At 26.8% G+C, this 22,551-nt stretch overlaps 1 protein-coding gene across 1 annotated transcript in view; it reads right to left on the bottom strand.

The window, feature by feature from the left end:
* LOC129980683 (cell adhesion molecule Dscam2-like) overlaps window positions 1-22,551 on the bottom strand; it is a 550,882-nt gene that overhangs the window by 353,561 nt on the left and 174,770 nt on the right. Inside the window, exon 3 of the mRNA XM_056091064.1 lies at window positions 1,349-1,510. Coding sequence (XP_055947039.1) covers window positions 1,349-1,510 — 162 coding nt within the window. The remainder of the gene's footprint in view (window positions 1-1,348; window positions 1,511-22,551) is intronic.

The following is a 22,551-nucleotide window of genomic DNA, read 5'->3' as shown; positions in this document are numbered from 1 at the left end:
ATTGTGAATATTTTTAATTTTAATATACTTAATGGAAATAAACATTTCAATATATTTTCAGAGAAAGAAAATCCAAATTTTGAAGATCATATATTAGTTAATAATATCTTTCAAATTACAAATGATAAATTCAGAAATAAATTTCTAATTGGAGAAACTTTCAGCCAAGTGTTTATTATCTTTGCATTAATGTGTTAATTTAAAAGTATGTAAATAATATTTCGTTTCATGAATAAATGATATTTTTCAGAAATACATCCATTGCATTTACATTTTATTTCTAAAATAAAACACTAAGGAATATAATGACTTTACAAATGCTTTAAGTTGTTAATGTGTGTTTAAATATCGATATACCACTTTATATTTGTACTACTCCATAATTAACGCTTTCGTCCTTTAAGCAATTAATAATTAAATGTAGGATCATTGGTTTTATGAGAAATACATCCATTACATTCATTTCCGAATTTGAAGTGTTTTTCTTGTTTCATGACAAGACAAGAATTTGTTATTTAAAGTGTTGATTAAATGAGAATATAGGATTTGTAATTAATTTTTTTTAAAGTTATGCTGATTGGAATTATTTGCATATGTTAATATTCTATGTTGAATAAATCTGAATTCCTAAATTATATATCACCAACTAATACATTTAGGCTCTAATACATTTAGAAATATGCATATTTTTGAAAATTGAGGAGCCAAAAATTTCGCTAACACAGGTAAATGTAATAAAAATATTTTGCTAAGGACATTTCTACTAACAGGGAGCTGTGACTAGAAAAGTTAATCTTTTAAAAATCTTTAATTATGTTCACATAAGCCAAAATATTTTCATCGATTTGCCGTATTTGTTTAATGAAAATTTATCATAGAAATATAAATTTGTTCGCAATATTTAAAGAAATTTTTATTCCTCTTTTGAGTAACGTGTGAGGTGTGCAATGATATTTCCTTCAGTGTGTGTGTATATTTATGTATATAATTTCTGGAAAAATATTGATAAATTTTTTGAGTGAATATTAATTATTTTTAAATATTTTGTTAGATAAAATTTACCTATTTACCTAATGTATTTTATCAGAAAGGAAAATGCATTTTATTACGTTCTTTATATTACTTGCAAATATTAAGGAAAATTTAGAAAATCTCTTTTTTTTTGCATTGAATTTTTTTTAATTTGTTTTTCAGCTGGTTTATCTAGCTATATTAAATGAAATAAGATGTGGTGTTTATTTTAAATATAAATAACAATTTTTATTTCTATTTTTCGTAAATACTTATATAATTGGTTGTATAACCTTATAGAAAATATATTATAAAAATAAATTTTGATAATATTTACCACTGATAATTCCCGGCGTAATGAGAAATCCATCAATTCTTTCCCAGGATGTTACTTTAACATAGTCGCTCACAAAACTTGGAATAGGACAACGAATGACAGCCATATTTCCTCTTAAGACAAATTCATCGAAAAGTCGAATTTCATAGTGCTGCAGAACAACTGAAAACAAAGAAAAAAATTAATATTTAATATTTTACTTAAGAGAAAAACAATTAAATAGCGACAATAAATATAAAATTAAGATTTTATGAAATACTAATAGAGCAATTTTGTCTAATCACTCATTTTTTTTCAGTAAATTAATGACCCTTCATCTCTGTAACTCAGGAGAACGGAATACATTTCTTGTGCAAATTTGCCGTATTGAAGTAGCAAGGAAAAGATCTCAAAACATTTTAAAATCTATTTTACAATTTCTTGTAAAAAACACAAACGATAATTTAAGTAAAATCTTTCAGAACACTTTTTTGTAAATATTAATAAATTAATTTTCTTACAACTGTGAGCATTATTTTTTCTCACAAGCGAATTTGCCTAGATCCATAACAATTTTACTAATTGAAAGAATGGATTTTCCACTATTTTGGTAATTATAAAGTTTTGTTTATCATATTTTATTGATACTAAATGTTGATGCAACAGTCTAAATTACATATAAAAATGCTTGGCATGAATTCTAATAGGCAGATAAATATCGTGAAATACATGAAATACTGCATCTCACATTATAAATATCATTAAGTAATATCTTCGCAAAATGCAGTTTTATATGGAAAGTGGCATTAATATCATCTTAACAACATGTTCAGTTTAGGTTTAATCAATAAGATAAACTTACCATTAAAAATGCCTCATTAAATTATAAAGAATATGTTACAAGCATATTCAGGTTTAGTATCTTCAGGTAAAATATCGTAAATATTGAGTAATAATTTTATGACAGTATATAAGCAATATCTATGAAATATGTAATTATATTTTAACTATGCATTTTTACCGAAATAATATTATTTTATCGCTTTTTTCTTGGAATCAAAAGCTGTGATAAAACCTTTAAAAAATAAACCAAAAGAAAAATTTCTACAATTGTATCATGCAGAAAAACGATAGATTATGATAAAACAAATGAAATTTTCAGTGCGTCTCAATTGTTTTAAGTATATAATATAAAATAACATCCTTTAAATGTTAAATAATGCAAAATCTGAATATTTCAAATAAGAAATTAAATAATATGCATATTAAAATTTGAAACGAGTTATATATCAAAATTTGGAACTTATTCATTCTTAGCTATATGAATCTGTGAGCTATATCTTCGTCTCCCTAAGATTATTTTAATATGTTTTTAACATTGCATTGTTTTCAGAGTTTATTAAATATAGGAAATAATACCAGTCTTATATTTGGATACTTAATGTAATTTTTTTTCTTGAATACAAAGTAAAATGTCATGAAGACAATATGCATTAAACATAATCTTTCATAACTGTACTTTCAGTGATAAAAATAAGATTTTAATAGTCATTTGAATTTTTTCGTGTACTATCTATGAGCCATAGTTAATGCAAATACTATCTCTATGAATCTTTATCAGAATGTTATTCATGATACATAATATGAACATTCGTATGTTCATGTTATAAATTTTGTTACATTGGTAAATAATCTGTTTTAGAATGTAATTCAAAATTTGTATATTCATGTTATAATTTTTGTTACATTGTTCAATAAAATAGACAATTCCAATAATTTTCAGTAAAAGCCTATTTCCATTAAACATTTTGCAACACTTCGGATAATATGTATTCGGACTTATATGTATTGTGTAAAATAACTGCTTTCATGTGACACTTTTATTTTATTCTAATCATCAATCGTAAGCCTGCATCGGCAGCTGCAAGTGTCTCCAAATTGGAATACAAGCAACAGATGGGTTTTTTTAAAGGAAAGGTGTATTACTGAAATTTATCAGCAGTTGCAGTAAGAGTATGATGTAATTTCCTTGTCCTGCCAAGTTATTGCAAAGTAGTGCAACATGTTTAAGAACTGACGTACAAATAATGATGACATTGAGCCCGAGAGAAGACAATCAATTGCTACTAATTCTGAAATCTATATTTGCTTGAATAATCTTGTGAGAAATTTGTTATGTATAAAAATATTTAAATGACTGAGATAAAGAAGGATTTACATAGAATATTGGAATACTGACAAAGCTATTGTTACATTTAGACATTGGTTATTTTTCGACGCAATGTAGCTAAAATATTTGTGTTTTGAATTTGCGACAAATTTGTAATTGACATTTGTATTTCCATTCGAATTGCAAACGAAAATTTTATCTGCAGTGTAGTTTCTCTTCATTGCTTTACACTAGAAATAAAAAAAACAAACATATTTTATAAAATTAAGTTAATGTTAGAGATGAATTCTTCAAAGAAATTTACAGTTAGAATTTATTTCTTGCTAAGTCTGAAGAATAAATATATTTCTTCAGTGATATTTTTTATTTTAATATAGTCGTGTAGGAATTTCCTATAAAATAAAGCAGTTGGTTCGAAATCTAAATCATATCCCTCTGAATCGAAGTATTTCTCTGCATACGTTAGACAATAAGAAAATAATGCAATTCTAAGCTATATATTCTGATTCTGATTTAATACATGTTTTCAAAAATATCCAAAAATATGACGTTAATATTTTTAATAATTTTATAACTAATGCTAAATGTTGATAAATTTATAAACGATGTTTGGTAATTTTATAAATAATTTTTGATAAATTTGTAAATAAATTTTGATAATTATATAAATAATTCATTCTCTGTATGAATGAAATGAATTAGAAAAGAAAAGTGTTTATATTATCAAAAATGGTATTTAAATTATTTTACAAAGCACCAGATATTCATAACAAACATGCCAAGGTTGCATTTTCAGTTTAAATTCATATAAATAATTTTTACAATTTATTACGTTAATTACTTTTACAGCATTTTTCTACATCTACATAACTCCTCCAATTTTGTAGAAATGTTGTAATAAAACATCAAGTGAAGTTTACATTTCAGCTACAAATAAAAAACATTTATTTAATGAGAACATTTATTTAATGAGCCAAACCGAAAACTGTTTCTTTCATCATTTGCAATTTTTAAACTTTTTTAAATTCTCAAAAAAAGATATGCTAAAAACAATTTCTTACTGCAAAGAATCTTGGTTTTGCAATTACTTTGCAATGCTGATTGAGATGTTTTATATTAAAATATTTCATAATCCTATGGAGTTTAGTGTCTCATTAGTGATTAGTAAAATGCAAAAAAAGTCAAGAAATAATTCTAGTATTTCAAAGAAGATATATTTTTCAAAATGTACATTTTAAAAAAGTGATGTCTAAAATTCTATGTTCAATAAACATAAATGTATGCCTATCTGAAATATCATTCTAAAAACTATCTTTGCATCTATATTTACTTAACTTGCTCCGAAAGAAATTTCTTGAAACATATATTTTTACTCAGTTAAAAAGAAATATCTCTAATAGATATACATTCTTTTGAAAAATTACTTTTATAAAAGACTTAAAATACGAAAAAAATACATTTTATGTTAGAAAAATCATACCAAAACGAAACCCTAATGAATCCTCCGTTTTAAAAATTTGCACTTTCTATTCTTTCTATTGTGCAGTTTTTTACTTCATTTATATAGACATTCTCATTTTTCCTAAAGGTGATTTTTTTTTCGTTCGTGATTATGAAAAAGAATGCTACTGATGTTAGTTATCCTGGAACTTCTGAGATAAATGATAAGGGATAAAGGAAATTCCGCCTATATAAAAAGATGATCATTTATGGATCAAAGACGGTCGGCAACATCAAAAAGATCGGCTTTTATTGAAAGATGCTACCCAGAAACGTTTTCGGAATCACTAAAGTAAATGAAATAGTCCATCAAAAAAGGAGCCTTTGTTGAATCAAAAGGAATAATTTTAAATAAAAATAAAATAAAAAATAACATTTCCAGTTCGGGAAAAGAATTTATTGTATAAATTTTGAAATATATATTTAGATATTTTACATTAAGTGACATCTTCCTTTATTTCATATTACTAAATTTACGGAATTATTTTTTCCTAAAAATATAAAAGACTGTATTGAAAATTGCAAATAATATTTGTATAATAGATATATAATAAAAATTAACAAAAGGTAGTAAAATATAGTATGTGACACTGTTAGATATTATCTTATTCATTTATGATCCTCCTGCTGGAACCTCGTAATTGAGGATTGAAAATTGCAAATAATATTTGCATAATAAATACATAATAAAAAATAACAAAAATTAGTAAAATATAGTGTGTGATACTATTAGATATTCCCTTATTCATTTATGATCACCCTGGAGGAATCTCAATTGAGAACTGAAAATAGCAAATAATATTTGCATAATATATATAATGAAAAATTACAAAAATTAGTAAAATATAATATGTGATACTATTAGATATTCTCTTATTCATTTATGATCACCCTGGATGAACCTCGTAATTGAGGATAAAAAGCTTCCGGTATGGCAGTCGGTTCTCGTCACCCTGGTATGTACATAAAAAGGGGACATTTGGCTGACGATGACGAGACAAAAAGGTATTATATCGATGACGAGACAAAAAGGTGGGACATCCATGACGAGACATACTTCCCAAGGAAAGGCTTGTACCAAGGCTGGTGATGGCCTTTAGAACTCAACCACAGTTCCACTAATGTTGTGTTGAGGCGGTCCGATAGTTCAGATTTTACAGTGTGACTTCTGGAAGGTCGGAGTCACAAGGAAAAATCTTAGGAGCGCCATCTCCGATCGACTAAAACTTGTTGATCATTTCGACGTGGTTTGATCATGAGTGAGGAGAGTTCCCGAATGAAGTTGGGTGGAGGGGAGCATCGGTTTAAATACGTTTGTCGTCTGTCTTCACTTGGCCAATGGAAGGCTTCCTTCTGTCGGCGAGGTCGTCTTGAGTTGACTGGAGGGTTAGGCTATGGCAGAGGTGCATTCTGGGATGCCTGGTGAGAGAAAAATCTAGATGCTCGGTCGAGTGGTTGCGTGGGGGATGGGGTAAGATTTTACTACTATCAGCTAATAGTAGGGGCGAGATGGATCATGGAAAACTTAGATTCCTAGGATTTAATATGAATTTATTTTATGGATTAAAAGGGTTGGAAAGGTTTATGGTTTTTATTTATGATAGTTTTAGATTTGATCTGATTATAGTAGGATGAATCTGGGTCTTCTGGAATTTGGATTAGGGGTGTAGGTTTCAATTTCTTTAATTGCTATGTTATCGATATTTCAAGGTCTGCGAAGAATTTGATTGCAATCTTTTAAATGAAATCTTTGATGGATGGAAGGTTTAGGGCATGTCGGATACCTTCGTTTTTCATGAACCATCTCGCTTTTGTGATTTGTCTGAAAATAATGTTTTGGCACCTGTCTATTAAATTAAAATTTCGTTGAGCTGTGTAAGCCCAAACTGGACATGCATAAGTTAAGACAGATCTGAGTATCGCAGTATAAATAAGCACTTTATTTTCCCTACTCATTTCAGAATTCCGAGCAATTAGGGGATATAGTTTTCGCGAATTATCTCGGAATTTAGTTTTAGTGTAGTTAATATGGGATTTCCATGTTAAGTTTTTGTCCACTATGACTCCTAAATATTTTGCTTCCTGAGACCAGGGAATTGTAGTGCTATTGATCTTGATGTTAAATTTGGGTTTTTTATTTCTCTTAAAATAGTAAAAAATACTGCTTCAGTTTTTGAGGTATTAATGGCAATTTTCCACTCGCCGAACCAGCTTTCTAGGTCTTTTGTCTATTAAGTGTGTGTGTGATGTATCTTATATTTTTGTTTTTGGCCAGTATCGCGGTGTCATCTGCAAAAATGCAGAGTTTAGTGTCTAAATTTTGAGGAATGTCATTTATATAAATACAGTAGAGGGTGGGGGGCAGTTTTGCCCCTTGTGGTACGCCTGCTTGTATGGAGCAAAGTTTGGAGAGTGTAGCATTTACTCTGACATTGAATTTTCTCTTAAATAGGAATGAAGAAAATATCTGGATTAGTTGGGGGGGGGAGTATTATATTTAATTAGTTTATAAATTAATCCTTCTAGCCACACTCTGTCAAAGGCCTTTTGGATATCTAGGAAAACGGCACCTGTGTGTTCTCTTTTCTCGGAGGGTCAGAGTAACCAGTCTTAGGTGATATATGATTAAAAATTATAGTGCTTATAAGAGAAAATAAAGCATTGGGGCAGATGATAGTACTTGAAAGCATTATATTCCAATGACTTGAAAAGACGTAAAATAGTTTGGATTTTTCTTCATCAATATCTTTTTCTCGTTTTATTTCTCCTTCGATGAACAGTAGAATGGAATAAACCTTTAAATACTTAAAATAATCAAAACCAAATTTGCGTAATTTAGGTGATGGAAAAAATACAAATACAAGAATTCAATGGTTGATTACCAATTTCTGATTTTCTCTTTGATTTTCAGAAGAAAAAAAAAAATGTCAGTCTCAGCAGCGATATAAAATTGCTACTCCCTATTTATATATCATTTTGCCTTTTCCCCTTGACATATTTGAGTACAGATTCAAGCTATTTTGAGTTACAGATGTAGTTATCGATTTCATCATCAGTCATGAAATAGGTCGGCCACAAATAGCACAAATAAAATATATTAAATAGCAATCGTTAAGATGATTATATAAAATATTATGAACTTGAAAAAACAAGAATATATGTAGACATGTACAAAATGGTAGTTATGAAAAAAAAAAACAATTTCGCAATGCGTGGTTTTCATTTACAAGGGATTTCAATGCTTTGAACAGAAATGTTGGTTACTTTAGCCTAGGAAACAATTTTATTAAAATGGCTTCTAAGCCGGTGACAGTTGTTATATTTGTTCTGTGAAATTCATTCGGTTTTGTATCATTAAAAATAAATTTGATGTTGGTTATAGAAATTATTATATATAAATTATTATTTATTATAGAAATTATTATTTATAGAAATTACTTTTATTCTTTTAATGTTGGCATTGATTAAAAGGTTAGAGTACCCATATTAAGTATAATATGCTGAAAAACGTCTAAGGGAATGCTGCAAAAATACTCTTAAAGAATTTGATGGAAATTAGGTAGGGAAAAAAACAATTTTATTCGCTTTGACTCATATAACCACTTTACAGGTTAAATACGGCATGGTCGAGAAATATGAATAGAAAGAAAGATAAATTAACTGTGTTTTTTTTCTCAAAATTAAATGTCCATTCTAATTGCTCGTACCCGGCATCATTTAAGAAAATGATAAAACTTGTTGAGGGTGATTGCCTGTTTTTTGTGCAAATAAAACTCTAATGCGGATCAATTTCGTTTGAAAGTCGATACGGAAGGCCGCATGTCCCTGTATAGAGAAACTAAACTAGTTCCAAGGTTCTATCTTTCTTACCTGAGGTTCAATTGATAATCTTTAAGCACTCTAATGAACGAGATTCATACTTTCACCTTTTTATGAGACCTTGGTTTATAGACTTATCTGAATACATAGATAAGTTTGATCAAGGCAAAATATAATGGAGTTATTAGAATTAAACTACTGGACTGAACGCTTTTTATAAGTGAATAAAATTATTTTGAAATTGAATTGTATGAAATCATAGAAATAAAGAAATTGCTTAAAAAATATTGATGGTTCTCTCCAGATTTGGATAGTCAATCGTTACAGAATATGCCTGGCGCTTTTCATTTCAATCAAAGTATTCTGCTTTATGATACTCACTATAGATAAATAAAATAAAATATAAAGTCAAATCATTTCAAAACACCATTATTTCAAATCTATCACATATATATTTTTATTGAAAAATTTAAAGTGGTCATTTGAATGGAAAATAAGATTGAACATACTTCAGATAAAGAAGAAATACGTCTTCTTTTAAACAAGTGCATAAACACTTTTCACTGAAGAAATAAAATTATTTCAGTAGGTTTGAACTTCTCCAATGACGTGGATTTTATGCGGGTGACTTGTTCCAGATAAAAGAAACTTAGAAAAAGGGAACGAAAAACAGTAAGAAAACGCAGAATTCACCCAATGACAAAAAGGTTATAAAAGTCAGTTCGTAAGATTACAAGAAGAAAGAATAGAGTTCGTAGCCCCGCATTCTTAGTTCGAAATACCCTTGCCAAATTTGTGAACTTTTCCTCGCTTTCTGTGGGTTTATGTTCGACAGAGTAATCAAAGTGTACAATAATAGGGATTAAAAGAGGCCAGGAAAAAGAAAAGGTGTTCTAGTGTTGTTTTGGAAGCCAAATCAATATTTACAGCAAAGGATTCCAATACTAACGGAAGTATGTATTCTTTGTTTAAACATCTGTAAAAGAAAAGTAGAATTCTGTAAAAATATCATCTTCCATTTCTTTTTCTGAGCCTCAATTTGCTTACAAAACTAAAAAAGAAACATTCTTTTATTTTATTTCGGTTTGAATCGCAGATTTTTTTTTTATGCTTAGTAAATGCCATTGTATAGATGAAGGTTTTGTAGAAGCACTTGAAGGTTTTTTTACAAATATGCACAGAGATAGAGGATGTTTTTGCATATGGCTTTTCAAAAAAGAAGCTGCTTATTTCAAATATTTATTTCTAATAAATGACTATAGGTAGAGATACATACAGGTATGTATTTGTATCGAAATAAGTTCGAGTTTATTTTATGTGTTCAACATGAACCTCATTTGTTATAGTACAAACATTGGACATTTTTCTTGTCACACATGAAACAAAATTCGATACTGAACTCACCGATATAATAATTCGATTATGTAGAGCTTGAAGAGAAACAGTTATAAGTGATACAATACATTGTCTTTTATGTACTTCCACATACAAGGAATCGGCGCTTAGGGGTAGTTCATCTATGACAAACTGGGCATATACGTTCAAAATTTTCATCATTGTACTAGGGTGGCTAGTGCAATTCTCCTAACATAAGCAGTCATCTTCTATGAATTTATTGTAATATTTGTATATCTATTGATGACGTGTAGGCATTTGATTGAAAACACATTGGATTACATATTGTATTGCAACACTGTATCAATTTTTGTACTGTATTTAAGAAAGCAACTTTTTATGAGCAGCCGAATATTTTTCGTACGCAAATAGCGAAGCTGCTTTACAGACTGTCTAAGTTATCCGACTGTCTAAAATAACAACATTACAACAGCATTTATATTTTATTTTCTTTACATTTACATTACAACACTTACATTTCTTTACATTTTATTTGCCTCCATCTACTGTTGTTCATCAGAAATAAATATTTTAAATATGATCCTTCTTTTTTGAATAAACTTGCACAATATATCATTGTATGCATTTTTTTTTTCTAAGTCTTCGAATATTATTTATAACATTAATATGTCGCTTGATGATTATTAATAACAACATTATTCTTGTATATTTAAAGATTTCTTGATTCAAAATTTTACTTCTCATTTTTTTTAAATTCATTTATTTTGCTACGATGCATTTCTATGAAATACGGACTATTCAGATTTGAGTCTAAATTAAGAAAAAATATTTCAAATAATCAAAAGTTTCATCAGTTTATTTTCAATAAGCGCTTTTTTGTGATTTCTGATAGTGAAAAATATGTAATAAAGAAATTTATTTTTTTAGCAAACTATTAGTATTATATGATAAAAGCTTTTTTCTAGGGTTATTGTAATACAACTTTTTTTAAGTGGATAGAAAAAGTGAATTTATGCGCAAAATTAATAAATAAGAAAAAAAGACATTTAAAAATGACACAATAAATTTTTGTATTTTACTTTTTAAAAATTTCTTTATTTAAAAGCATCTTTTTAATGAAATTCTTGAAAAAAAAATCTAAAAAAAAAATAATAATAATAGTTTGAATTCATGTTATAATTTACAAAATCAGCGGAATTAGACATTTCTTATTCACAATTTGAAAAAATATGTGATAATTCTCATTAAATATAATAAAAAAAATATTACACAACTAAAAAAATAACATAATAAAAAGATAATAACCCAATTTGTCGTTTTTCTTTTTCCCAAAAAATTCATTCCTTTCATAAATGTATGAGATATTTAAAACAGCTTATAAGTGTTTCATAGTTTCAATTTTAAATCTTGGTAACTGTAAATCTTGGTTTGCAATAATTTTGATATCACCTGCTTGTGAAAACGCAAGCAGCTGATATCAAAATTGTTTTTTTTTATTATAACAAATATAAAGAATGTGTTTTCCTTATGTATCGTTGAATAGGTGAAATGAATTTACATTGCTCAAAACTTTTATTAGGTAAATGTTTTGCACGTAAACAATTTATGATAAATTAAGAAAAATTGTTAAAATGTTTCTTAGAATTATTTTTTTCATCTGCACATAATGAATATGTTAATTACTTGACCCAAAGTAATCTGAATAGGAAAGACGCTCCAAAAAATTCAAATAAATATGAACAGGTGAGATTCTAAAGACCTACAACGAACTACAGAGACACAATAATTGATTTACAGAGTGAGATTTTATTAAGACTTGAAAGAAACTGCAATGACCATTTCTTTCCACTATATATGAGTCGGTGGCAAAAACATAGAGCACAGCAATGAGACATGAGAATATTTAAAGTTTTGGTTCAATGTCAAATAACGTCAGCCATATGAAACATGATTAATAATTAAGTAATCCAGATTAATAAGTCAATTTGTGTACATCACAAATGTATCATAAATAAATATGTTAATCTACATCATGCTTGATATCCAAATAGGGAGGATTTATATAATGACATATGAAGATATATTTTATTTAAGGCTCTGTAGAATTATCTCTAAAGGATATATATATTCTTGTGGTAGGAAAATTATAAAATGTAAAGTCTAATCACATAACAGTGCTAATTTTTTAAGAGTCTGTTAAAAATTTCTTTTGCGTTAATTCATTACATGTGCCATCAAAACTTGTTTTACTGCATTCTAATTCTCCCATTTCTCTAACTTAACATGAGCTAATACATAATCTATGGTAATAATAACAATAAAGCAATTTAATTTGATAAAGCTAATATATATTTAAGGTATAAAAAATAATAAGGGAGCTTTTTTTTTTATAGGGATTTTAGGAAACTACATATCTACTTGTTGGGAAATATGGTTTTCAAGTATGAAAATTAAAATTCATTTCTGAATTTCTCTGAAATTGTATGTTTTTTCAGCGGTATATATTTTATTCATTAAAAAAAGCAATTTTGGTTTAATTTAGATCATTTAGTCAAAGAAAAATGTTCACGATCTTATATATACTATCAAGTTATTAATTCAAATTGACTTTTTAATTATTATAATTATAATCTTCAAATTTTATACAATTTAAATTGATTTGAAAAAAATCATAAACATTGTATTAATATATATACATATTAGTTTTGTATTGAAATTTTCTAATGGTAAATTTCTTAGTGCAGAGATTCTGATTCGTACCTAGAAAGTTTAAGAGATTTTTTTAAATTGGAAATACTTTTAATTGTATAATATTTTTGAAGCAATATAATTTGAATTCTAGACTTTATAATGAAACTCAAAAATTATCAACATCAATACTGAAAATACAGTTGATAATCTTATGCCAAATTAGATTATAGGAAGTAAAATCATTCTGATTCAATATTTTCTTATTTTTAAGGTAAAAAAAATTATATTTATTTTGTATTTATACATATGTATGAGAAAAATGAAAGTACTAGTGATGCTTTCTTAGATTTCTTTGAAGGCTCATGTAAGTGATTGATTAATTCTATTTTATGCAATAATATTGAATGAAAAGTAATATGTTGTCAATAAATTATGAACATTTCATCGTCTGCTTCATGAAATTGGTTTATTAAAACCAGTACATTGAAATGCTATAATTTATATTTTCAGCCAAATTTTAATAATAAAATAAATATATATATATTGATGATAAGAAGTTATTTTTAACCTTTTCAAAGAAAACATAAATTGTGCTGCAACTAAAATATTTTCCAATTTCAAAATAAGACTGAAATTCTAGTGGAGATCCCTGCCTTATAAATGTATCTCTTACACAAAGAGTATTAAATAAAATACATGAAATCTTAAACTCTTAATTTTAAATCTTTAATCTGTAAAATTACCTCATGAAATAGATTTAATCTTTCAAATAAATATTTTTTTAAATAATGTACAACATATAATATGTGAAAAATATATGATTTAATTAAGTAGAAAAAATGTAACCCTAATATTGTATCTTCTTATCAATATGGAATTCATAAAATATATTGAAAAATGAATTTTCTTCTGAATTCTATCATTTTAAAGATATTTTAGAATAAATTGAACGAATATTGAGAATAATGCAAATTCTAAAGAAACTAGTAATCCAAAAACATTGCTAATGGATATTTTAAAAAGAAACAAAATATAAAGGAGATTCCGAAAGCAATTCTTAAAAATAAAGCATAATGCCATTCAAATAAATATAAAAATGTTTGTAAAAATGTTATTTGATCATTTGAATTAATAATTTCTGAAACAAACGACATTTCGGAAATAAATATGTTCAAAATGAAAGCAAGTAAATGTAAGAATTTTATGAACTAATGAGGATAGCTTCTTGAATTTCAATTTATGGTTGTAAGAATATTTACTGATATTTTCAAAATACTTAAGTAGTATAAAAAGATTCTTCCACATTTAAAAACACTCCATACACTAGATTTCCCGAATGCATATATCTTCTTTCATTTTTTATTGCATAAAATATAAATAAAGTTGTAAAAAATAAATTAAATTTTATGAAACTCCTGAAAATACATCAATTTTCAAAAGCAGTTTTGAATGTAAAGGTTTTCTAAGATTGCGAAATATAGAGCGATGCACGGATATTCATTTCGTTTCACAATTGTTTTTGCTATTCAAGAAATATCTTTCATTAAAGTTATGTGGGTTAGAAAAAAACCCATTCATCATAAAATTATTTTTACATTCATCATTATATTGGAAAGTCTTAATTTAAAACGAGATTCTCTACTTTCTTTGAAAAAGAATATTCTCATTACCGAAAGAGAAGGTTTTTTTTTCTCTCTCTCTTTTTGTATTTTTCAATATTTCAAATTCGCTCTCGACTGTGATAATGAAAAGCAAAAATTTTTCATCAACGCAAAACCGAATGTAGGAAACTTTAATTCACTTCATTAAATGGACTCCAAAGATACACGAATGCAATTTGCAGACTTACTTCAAAGAATAATCCCCAGCTCAAATCTTTTCCACTGATTCATGTTCACGCTTTTCATTATTATTGTTGCAATAATCCATCCCTTTCTGCTGAATTTAACAATATCGAAGAATAAAGATCTCTGTCCTTTGTGAATTATGTTTTTGGAGAAGTGATTTGCATTTCTCTTTTATTTCAAATTCATTTCGGCGGGGTAATTCGTATTTAATCTTTTCCCTTTTTTTTGGAGAGAGAGTTACTGCAGATCTTTCTTCATTTGTTAAATATATTCTTTTCGATTACGAATTTCTCTGGATCGGATATATTATTTTTTTTCTTAGTTTTCGAGGAAATCCTACTCTGATGATTGTTTATACAATTTCATTTCAAAAATGCAGTTAACCGTGATGTAAAGGAAGATAAGAAACTTGGCTACTCAGAGAGTATTTCATTTTTTTTTTAATATTTTCATTTTTCCTATTTTATGAAGACAATATATAAAGAGGAAGCATGTAGGGACAAACAAATTGTGACCGATTTAGAAATGTTCATATTTTAGAAAAGAAAATTGGAATAAAAATCGTTATAACTTTTATTTTAAAAATATTGATTTACTCTTCTGTAGTTTGCAATGTTATCGTATTAGGGAAATATTTAAATACTAATTTGTATAAAAGATTAAAAATTCTTGAAGATATATTCTTACGATTCTTATAAATCAGTTACTTGAATTAGAAAAAATAATTACGATTTCTGAACTCAACATTTAGAGAATAAAGTTGATTCTACGTAGATAGGTTTTGACTTTCAGTTCTATGTCTGAATAATTAAGTATAGGTCAAGTTGTATCACAAAACTGATTCAGATTTTTTCTTGATTTCTTAATTTCAAATGTAAGTTAGATGTTCTTCAAAAATTGAAAATGTGGAAATTGAAAAAAGTAGTTTTTTTGGTTCTATGATGAAATAAATAATTTTACGACGGTTAATGAATCCTAGATTGAATCTAAAACCCATGCAGAAGCAAACAGACAACTACACAAATAAAACCAATTATTAAATAATCGCAGACTTTTCGCATTTTTTTATTGTAAAATGACACTAATTAATTGTTACGTTAATTTAGAATTACTAATGATTGAAGAACCTACCATTCATGTATATGCTTTGCAAAATTTTCTTCAATTTACTCACCAAAGGCATTATTATCATTAAATAATGAATCATCGTATGCCTCTGATCTAGATTTTGATTTTATAGAATCTATTATATTAAGTATACTCATGACTTCATTGAAAATTGTGTATAATTACTAAACGTACAAGCTCATGCTGTATTCAATTTTTAATGCACGTAAGGTTTAAAAAATGTAATAAAAATAATTTAAGAAAAGTATATTAAAGTATACTCATGTATTTATTAAAAATTGTGTGTAATTACTACACATACAAACTCATGCTGTATTCAATTATTCATGTACATAACGTTTAAAAAATGTAATAAAAATAATTTAAGAAAAGTATATTAAAGTATACTCATGTCTTCATTAAAAATTGTGTGCAATTACTACACATACAAACACAAGTCGTATTCAGTTATTCATGTATATAAAGTTTTAAAAATGTAATAAAAATAATTGAAGAAAAGTACATTAAAGTATACTCATGTCTTCATTAAAAATTGTGTGTAATTACTGCACATACAAACTCATTCCGTATTCAGTTATTCATGTACATAACGTTTAAAAAATGTAATAAAAATAATTTAAGAATGTAGAAAATGTTTTAATGTTTCGTTCATGGAATTTACGCGATTTTAGAATTAACATTATATACATATAGACATAGTGATATCCACTCAGGAATAAAGCAATGCATTTCTCTTTATGCTTATTAAGCATGCAGACCATCTTGAAATTATTTCTACAGCTTTCAAATACAAAATAATGATATTTAATCCCTATTTGAACCTTATTAAATGAACCTGATAAATTTTCATTCGCATGATAAACAACTACAAAATAAAATATTTAATAGCTTCATGCATGCTTCTCTTTATCCAAATAAACACGAAATGCATATAGACGCAAAAAAGATTCACACTCAATCAATAATGTTTTTTGAAGTTTTAGTAATCGTATTTATTTTAAATACAAAACAATGCTTTACTTTCGGCTACTTCGGGTGGAATGACTGCGTGTATTTAGCAAAAGTGGTCTTTGAATCCTCTCTGAACGTCTCTTTTAGACTACGTTGTAAACACACATTTGTTTCTTCGGCTAGATCAGAAAGCCACTTAACTTCTCCATTTTCAGGTGCAATTCTTTACTCCTTCACTATCCCACTAATTATCATCAGTACTTTCACTGATAAGCAGGAACCATTATTCCCCTTACAGCTGCTATCAGTTGATAGCGTAACTGGTGTGGGGTTAAATATAGTGTCTTGACGAAGACATAAAAGATAATGTCCACCGTTAATCCATCAATCCTTAAATCATAAAAATAGTAATAATAATTTATCAGGATATCGAAGCAACAATGTTTTTATGTATCTTTTTCCTTAAAGCTTAACTTATAATTATTGTCACTATGTTTCTTCTTTTCACATTAAAGGAGACGAAAAGCAAAGCGAATATATATATAACAGTTTTACGGATGACTATTTCATTTTGAGAAAAATCTTATATGAAAAAAAGGCCACTTATATATATTTTTTTAATTGCCAAACTAATTATAAAATTTGATTCCATCTTATAAATAATATCAATGTGAATTATATTTTAAACATAATCTATTATGAATTTGTATTTCTTCTTATATTATTTTGTTATATAATTTATTCGTTACAAATAACTGGAAGACTAAGGTTCACTCTGGAATTTTTCGTAAAATCGTGATTTTTTGGAGACTTTCGATACAAATATCATTGCCTATATTTTTGAACTTACACTCATTTTTACCGTGTTCCGTGATGGCGTTATATGACACTGTCAACTTGAGAGAAGAACTGTCAATGTCAACTTGAGCAGATAGAAAAATGCTCTAACAATGAGTTATAATAAATGTTATTTTGGTGTGTATAAAGTTGCGTTTTTTCAAGAAAGACGCCTATACAGATAAAAATCAAAAAGTATTACATTAAAATACATAAGAAAAAAAAAGCAAAACGCAAGACTTAAATCGAAGGCCTGCAACACACGCGCCATTCCTGTTGTTCTGAGCACTGTACTGGACTTCCCACACTTCGAAGCGGAAGTTGAATGCACTTATAAAAATAGTTAGTTTAATTTATTTTTTATGTGTGTTTGTGAGTGTAATGTCACGTTTTTTCAGGGAAAACCGCTATATAGATAAATTTAAAAAGAGAAACCTTATCAAAACATAAAATTTGATCTAAATCATTAAATAGGTTTCCGAGATACACGAAATAAATAAATTTATTTATATATGTATATACAAGAATTTCTCGTTTAAAGTTATAAGAATATAAAAAAGAAAATAATAAATAAGAATAAAAAAATTAAAGATATTTTTACTCGCTATACATATTAATCTCAAATACGATGCTGAGAAACTGTTACATAAATAGGCTGGTTCACATTTCCCCGCCAATTAGTAATATTGTGAATGTGAACTGTCGTCTTACCAATAAAGCACAATAACCCTTTCATGGGTGGGGACGAATTTTCTGCACCGTATGAGGACCTTTTGCATTCCCCTCAAGTGTTTATCAATAATGTTACAGTGGTAGATCTTTTTGTGGTAAATAGTTCATTTGGGATATATTTTAAATATTGTTTTATGTACCAAAATATGCAGTCTTACAACTAATGGCATATTTTACATTAAATTTTTAAATATTATAAATGACAAAATGTACCTATAAGAAATTGATTATTAACACCATACCATTTTATAGTAACCACAAAAAATACTCATTTTATATAACAAGCATAAAACCTAAACAATAAAGAATGATATCGTATTTTTAAATAAGATTAAGGCTGTAAATAAGAAAAAGTTTCTTTAAAATTCTTAAAAAATGCTATTTTGCTTGGAAAAGAAAATCATTTCCTCTTCAATATTTGGTCTTAGATAATATAATTTGAAATGAAAGCATTGGTTCTTAACAGTTAATGATACTTCGCACTTCGAATAAGACACTAAAATATTAAACCAAATGTTTCTATAAAAAATTCAAGCCATGAAAAAAACATTAGAGATTGCAAACTTGTCATTTGCTTTTATAAAATTCCTGCACTGTAAAAATGAAAGGATTTAAAATTAATTTTAACTATTATTAATAAACATTAATTATTATTTATATGATAAATTTTCATCACTTATTAAATTCTAAATTCAAAAGAGTGCAGCACCTTTTTTCAATTTAAAATTTTTATGTCTCATTTTCTGTTTCTATATAAAAATTTTGATTCTGTATTCAGACTCCACATAAAATTATTTTCTTCATTTCAGACAGAATAATTTTATTACAAAGTGCATATGTCTAGTAAAAATTGTTCATAATTTAACTATTGGGACCTCATTAGAGAGGATATATATGAATATATACATATCATGTTTGCTTTAAATGCTAAAAAGCATATAGTAAGTTTTTCTTGCACTTTTTTTCTAAAAATTATCATACTTATTGTTTATTTCGTTTTACGCAGATACTCTGAAAATGTATTCTTTTCTGAATAAGTTTCAGTAAGTAGTAACTTGATCTTTTAATTTTAGCCTGATTTAAAATTATTGTAATGTCTTTGGTCAAGATATTTTATTTTGCTTGAAACATATTCTTGGAAAATGTGTTATGAATATATATATATATACAAATTATTTTTTTTTTCAATATTTTTAAAATCTATCGTAGAAAATCTCCAAAACTTTGCTTAGTTTTCAAGAAAAAAAAATTATAATCACAATTTCGAAAAGAACAATCCAAGGAGTACTTTCTCACAATATATAGTATATATGTGCTGATATGTTTGTTAGCTCTCATCCAACGGTCTAACCTGTAGAACGCCATTTCATTACGGATTCATTCATTATAATAAGTAAAGTTGATGGAAAGAATTTCAAATAATATGATTTACAAAATAAATTCACACTTTTCTAATCCACTCAATTAAAATGAACCTTTTAAATAAAAACTATCGTCTTTTCCAGTTTTCTTTACCGAAATCGAGGATATAAAAATTAAAAAAATTAAATACTTGTTCACAAGAATTAAAAAATTGTATATATTATTATTATTATTAAATACGATTTAAAGGCATTTAAAATTTTTGAAAACAATTTTGGCAAGCTTCTGAGAAGTTTTGAAAAGGATATTTCATGAATGCATTTCACAAAACTGTAAAAGACGACATTCACTGCGAAAACTTTGATAGAATGCCAAGGATTTGTGAGAAAACTGGATTTATACTTGACAGCAAACGTCTGGAGACTATTCATAAGACTTGTTTATGCAAATGCAAATCACATCCAACAGTGCAAAAGAGCTGAATCATTGAAAAATCATTGGAGCATGAGAAAACTTTTCACAAAGCATAGTAAGAAATTTTCTTCATCCCATGCTTCGCAGATTTTAAAATTATGCATATTACTTTCTGAGCAATAAAGCAGTAATACGTCTAGATGCTGGTGTTTTTTCATGGACTCTTTTATTTTTATTCTTCCGATTTTAAGTTTCACGGCATAAGGAATTCTTGATTTTATAGAAAATCTCTCAACTGAAATTGAGTTCATTTTCTGGATTTCACTCAGTTAAATTCCAAGCTACAGGATTCACATTTTTATGATGAATGGGAAAAGCAATTTTTAACGCAGATGTTTCCAATACACTTCAAAGAAGTTTTTTTTTTTTTTTTTTTTTTTTTTTGTATACCTCTTTCATAAAAAAATTTAAAAAAGCTTACGTTTAAATAAGCATAATTGATATTCAAAAAGATATTTTGAATATAATTGAAAAGGTATAATAATGCAATTGTAGAGAATTTTATAAAAAGCGGAAAAAAATATCAAAAATGAGGGATTTCAGTCTTTCATTGTAGCTATCTCCAATGCACTGATGAGTTTTTATTTTGTATCAACTATACATTGATTATCAGAGAAAAGATTTGTATTGAAATGAAATTGAATTCAATTTTTCTGGTTTTTAGAATATTTCTAAAAATCTACGATTTCAACAAATTGTTATGAAGAAGTAATGAATTAATCTACCCTTTTTTTTAAATAAAAATATGATGATATAATAAATTTAATAGTAATTGAATTAATCAATTTACTTAATAATTTTTTTAAATATTAAGTAAACTTTAATCTTTTTATGTAATAATAATGAAAATATTTGTCATGATGCAGATGTTGCCGTTTTCCATTTCCTATATTTTTTTTTATATATTTATCCCGAAATTTCCCAAATAAGCTTATAGCGTAAATGCTAGAAAAGTGATTTTTTTATTGAGATAAAATTATTTCAATGCCGAAAACTTGTTATATATTCATTGTCATATATTCATTTCTAATAAATATCATTTTTTATAATAATTATGACTTTTATAATTAAGTTTAATTGGAATTAGTATAATTTAGAGAATTATTGTTGACAAATTATCATTACAGACTAAACATTTTCGCAATTTTGTTTACTAAAACCGACTGAATCGTGAAATGTTTCATAAAATTTTAAAGCAAACATTACCTCGAAGTTACCATTCTACTTGGATTGGTCGATATTTCTCTAAGCAACTGCAGAAATGTGTCTATTTCACCTAAAGCAGGGAGATTCAGAATTTCCTGTTTACATTAATAGTAACAAAAGTGTTAAACGTTTTTCTTTTTTTACTTAAATGTTAACGCGTCAAAAGAATCTTAACTATATATGCCTATATGCTTAAGGAAGATAAATAAAATTAAGACATAGTATATTTTTTCAGTAGTTCATTTATTGGTGTTATTATGATAATAAACATAACCTAATGAATTATAATTTATACAATTAATAACATTTATCCACTTCATATGTTTAACGAATAGAAATTAGACCTCAGAACACATTTTTGTGAAAATTCTATATGAACATATTTTGTGTTTCATTTAAGGGAAATTTGTTTAATTTATGAACTTGGATAATTTTGTGTTAGCAAAAAAAAAAGTTCAATGAACCATTGGTAATTTATTATTTAACGACAATTTGGCTTTACCAAAAATCAGGAAAGTATCTGAAATTCCAGTGAGAATCTGAGCATTGATGAAGGCTATAATTCTGAAGCAATATTTATATATTCTTTGCTGCTGGTGTAATTTCATGCCGTAAGATATACTTCAAAAATAGTATATATTTTTTTATTGCGATCTAAGGCATATATTTTTCAATTTCATTTTCTCTGCCTTTTAATCATGCAATAATGCAGATTTTGAATATCCTGTCTACAGTGATAATTTTTTCAATATTTCTATGTCAAATAATCAATTTTTAGACACATATGTTGCATAATATTTAACAAGAATGAACAATTTCAAAAATTCATTATATAAATTAACAATTATTCTTAAATAACATTAAAATCATATAATGAATTTTTAAAGTCAGAATGAATGTTAATTCTATAATATTGTTACGAAATTTCCGGGATTCGTTTGGATAGTGGGAGTTATATGGTGTGGGGAACGCTCAATCACCAGGCGGCAGTAGAAAATAAAACAACGACGTTTATTTACACGAAGACACACAGGACAGCACAAAGACAACAACTATATACAGTACAGAAGACGATTATCTTCAGCCGAGCAACAACAGCATACACAGCAGCATATAACAGCAGCTCGACTCCGTCGCTGCTCCGCTAGTCT

Source organism: Argiope bruennichi, chromosome 8, assembly GCF_947563725.1.
Source record: "Argiope bruennichi chromosome 8, qqArgBrue1.1, whole genome shotgun sequence".
NCBI classification, from domain to species: domain Eukaryota; kingdom Metazoa; phylum Arthropoda; class Arachnida; order Araneae; family Araneidae; genus Argiope; species Argiope bruennichi.
Note: the sequence above shows the minus strand (reverse complement) of the source record. Positions and strands in the feature narration are given on the sequence as shown.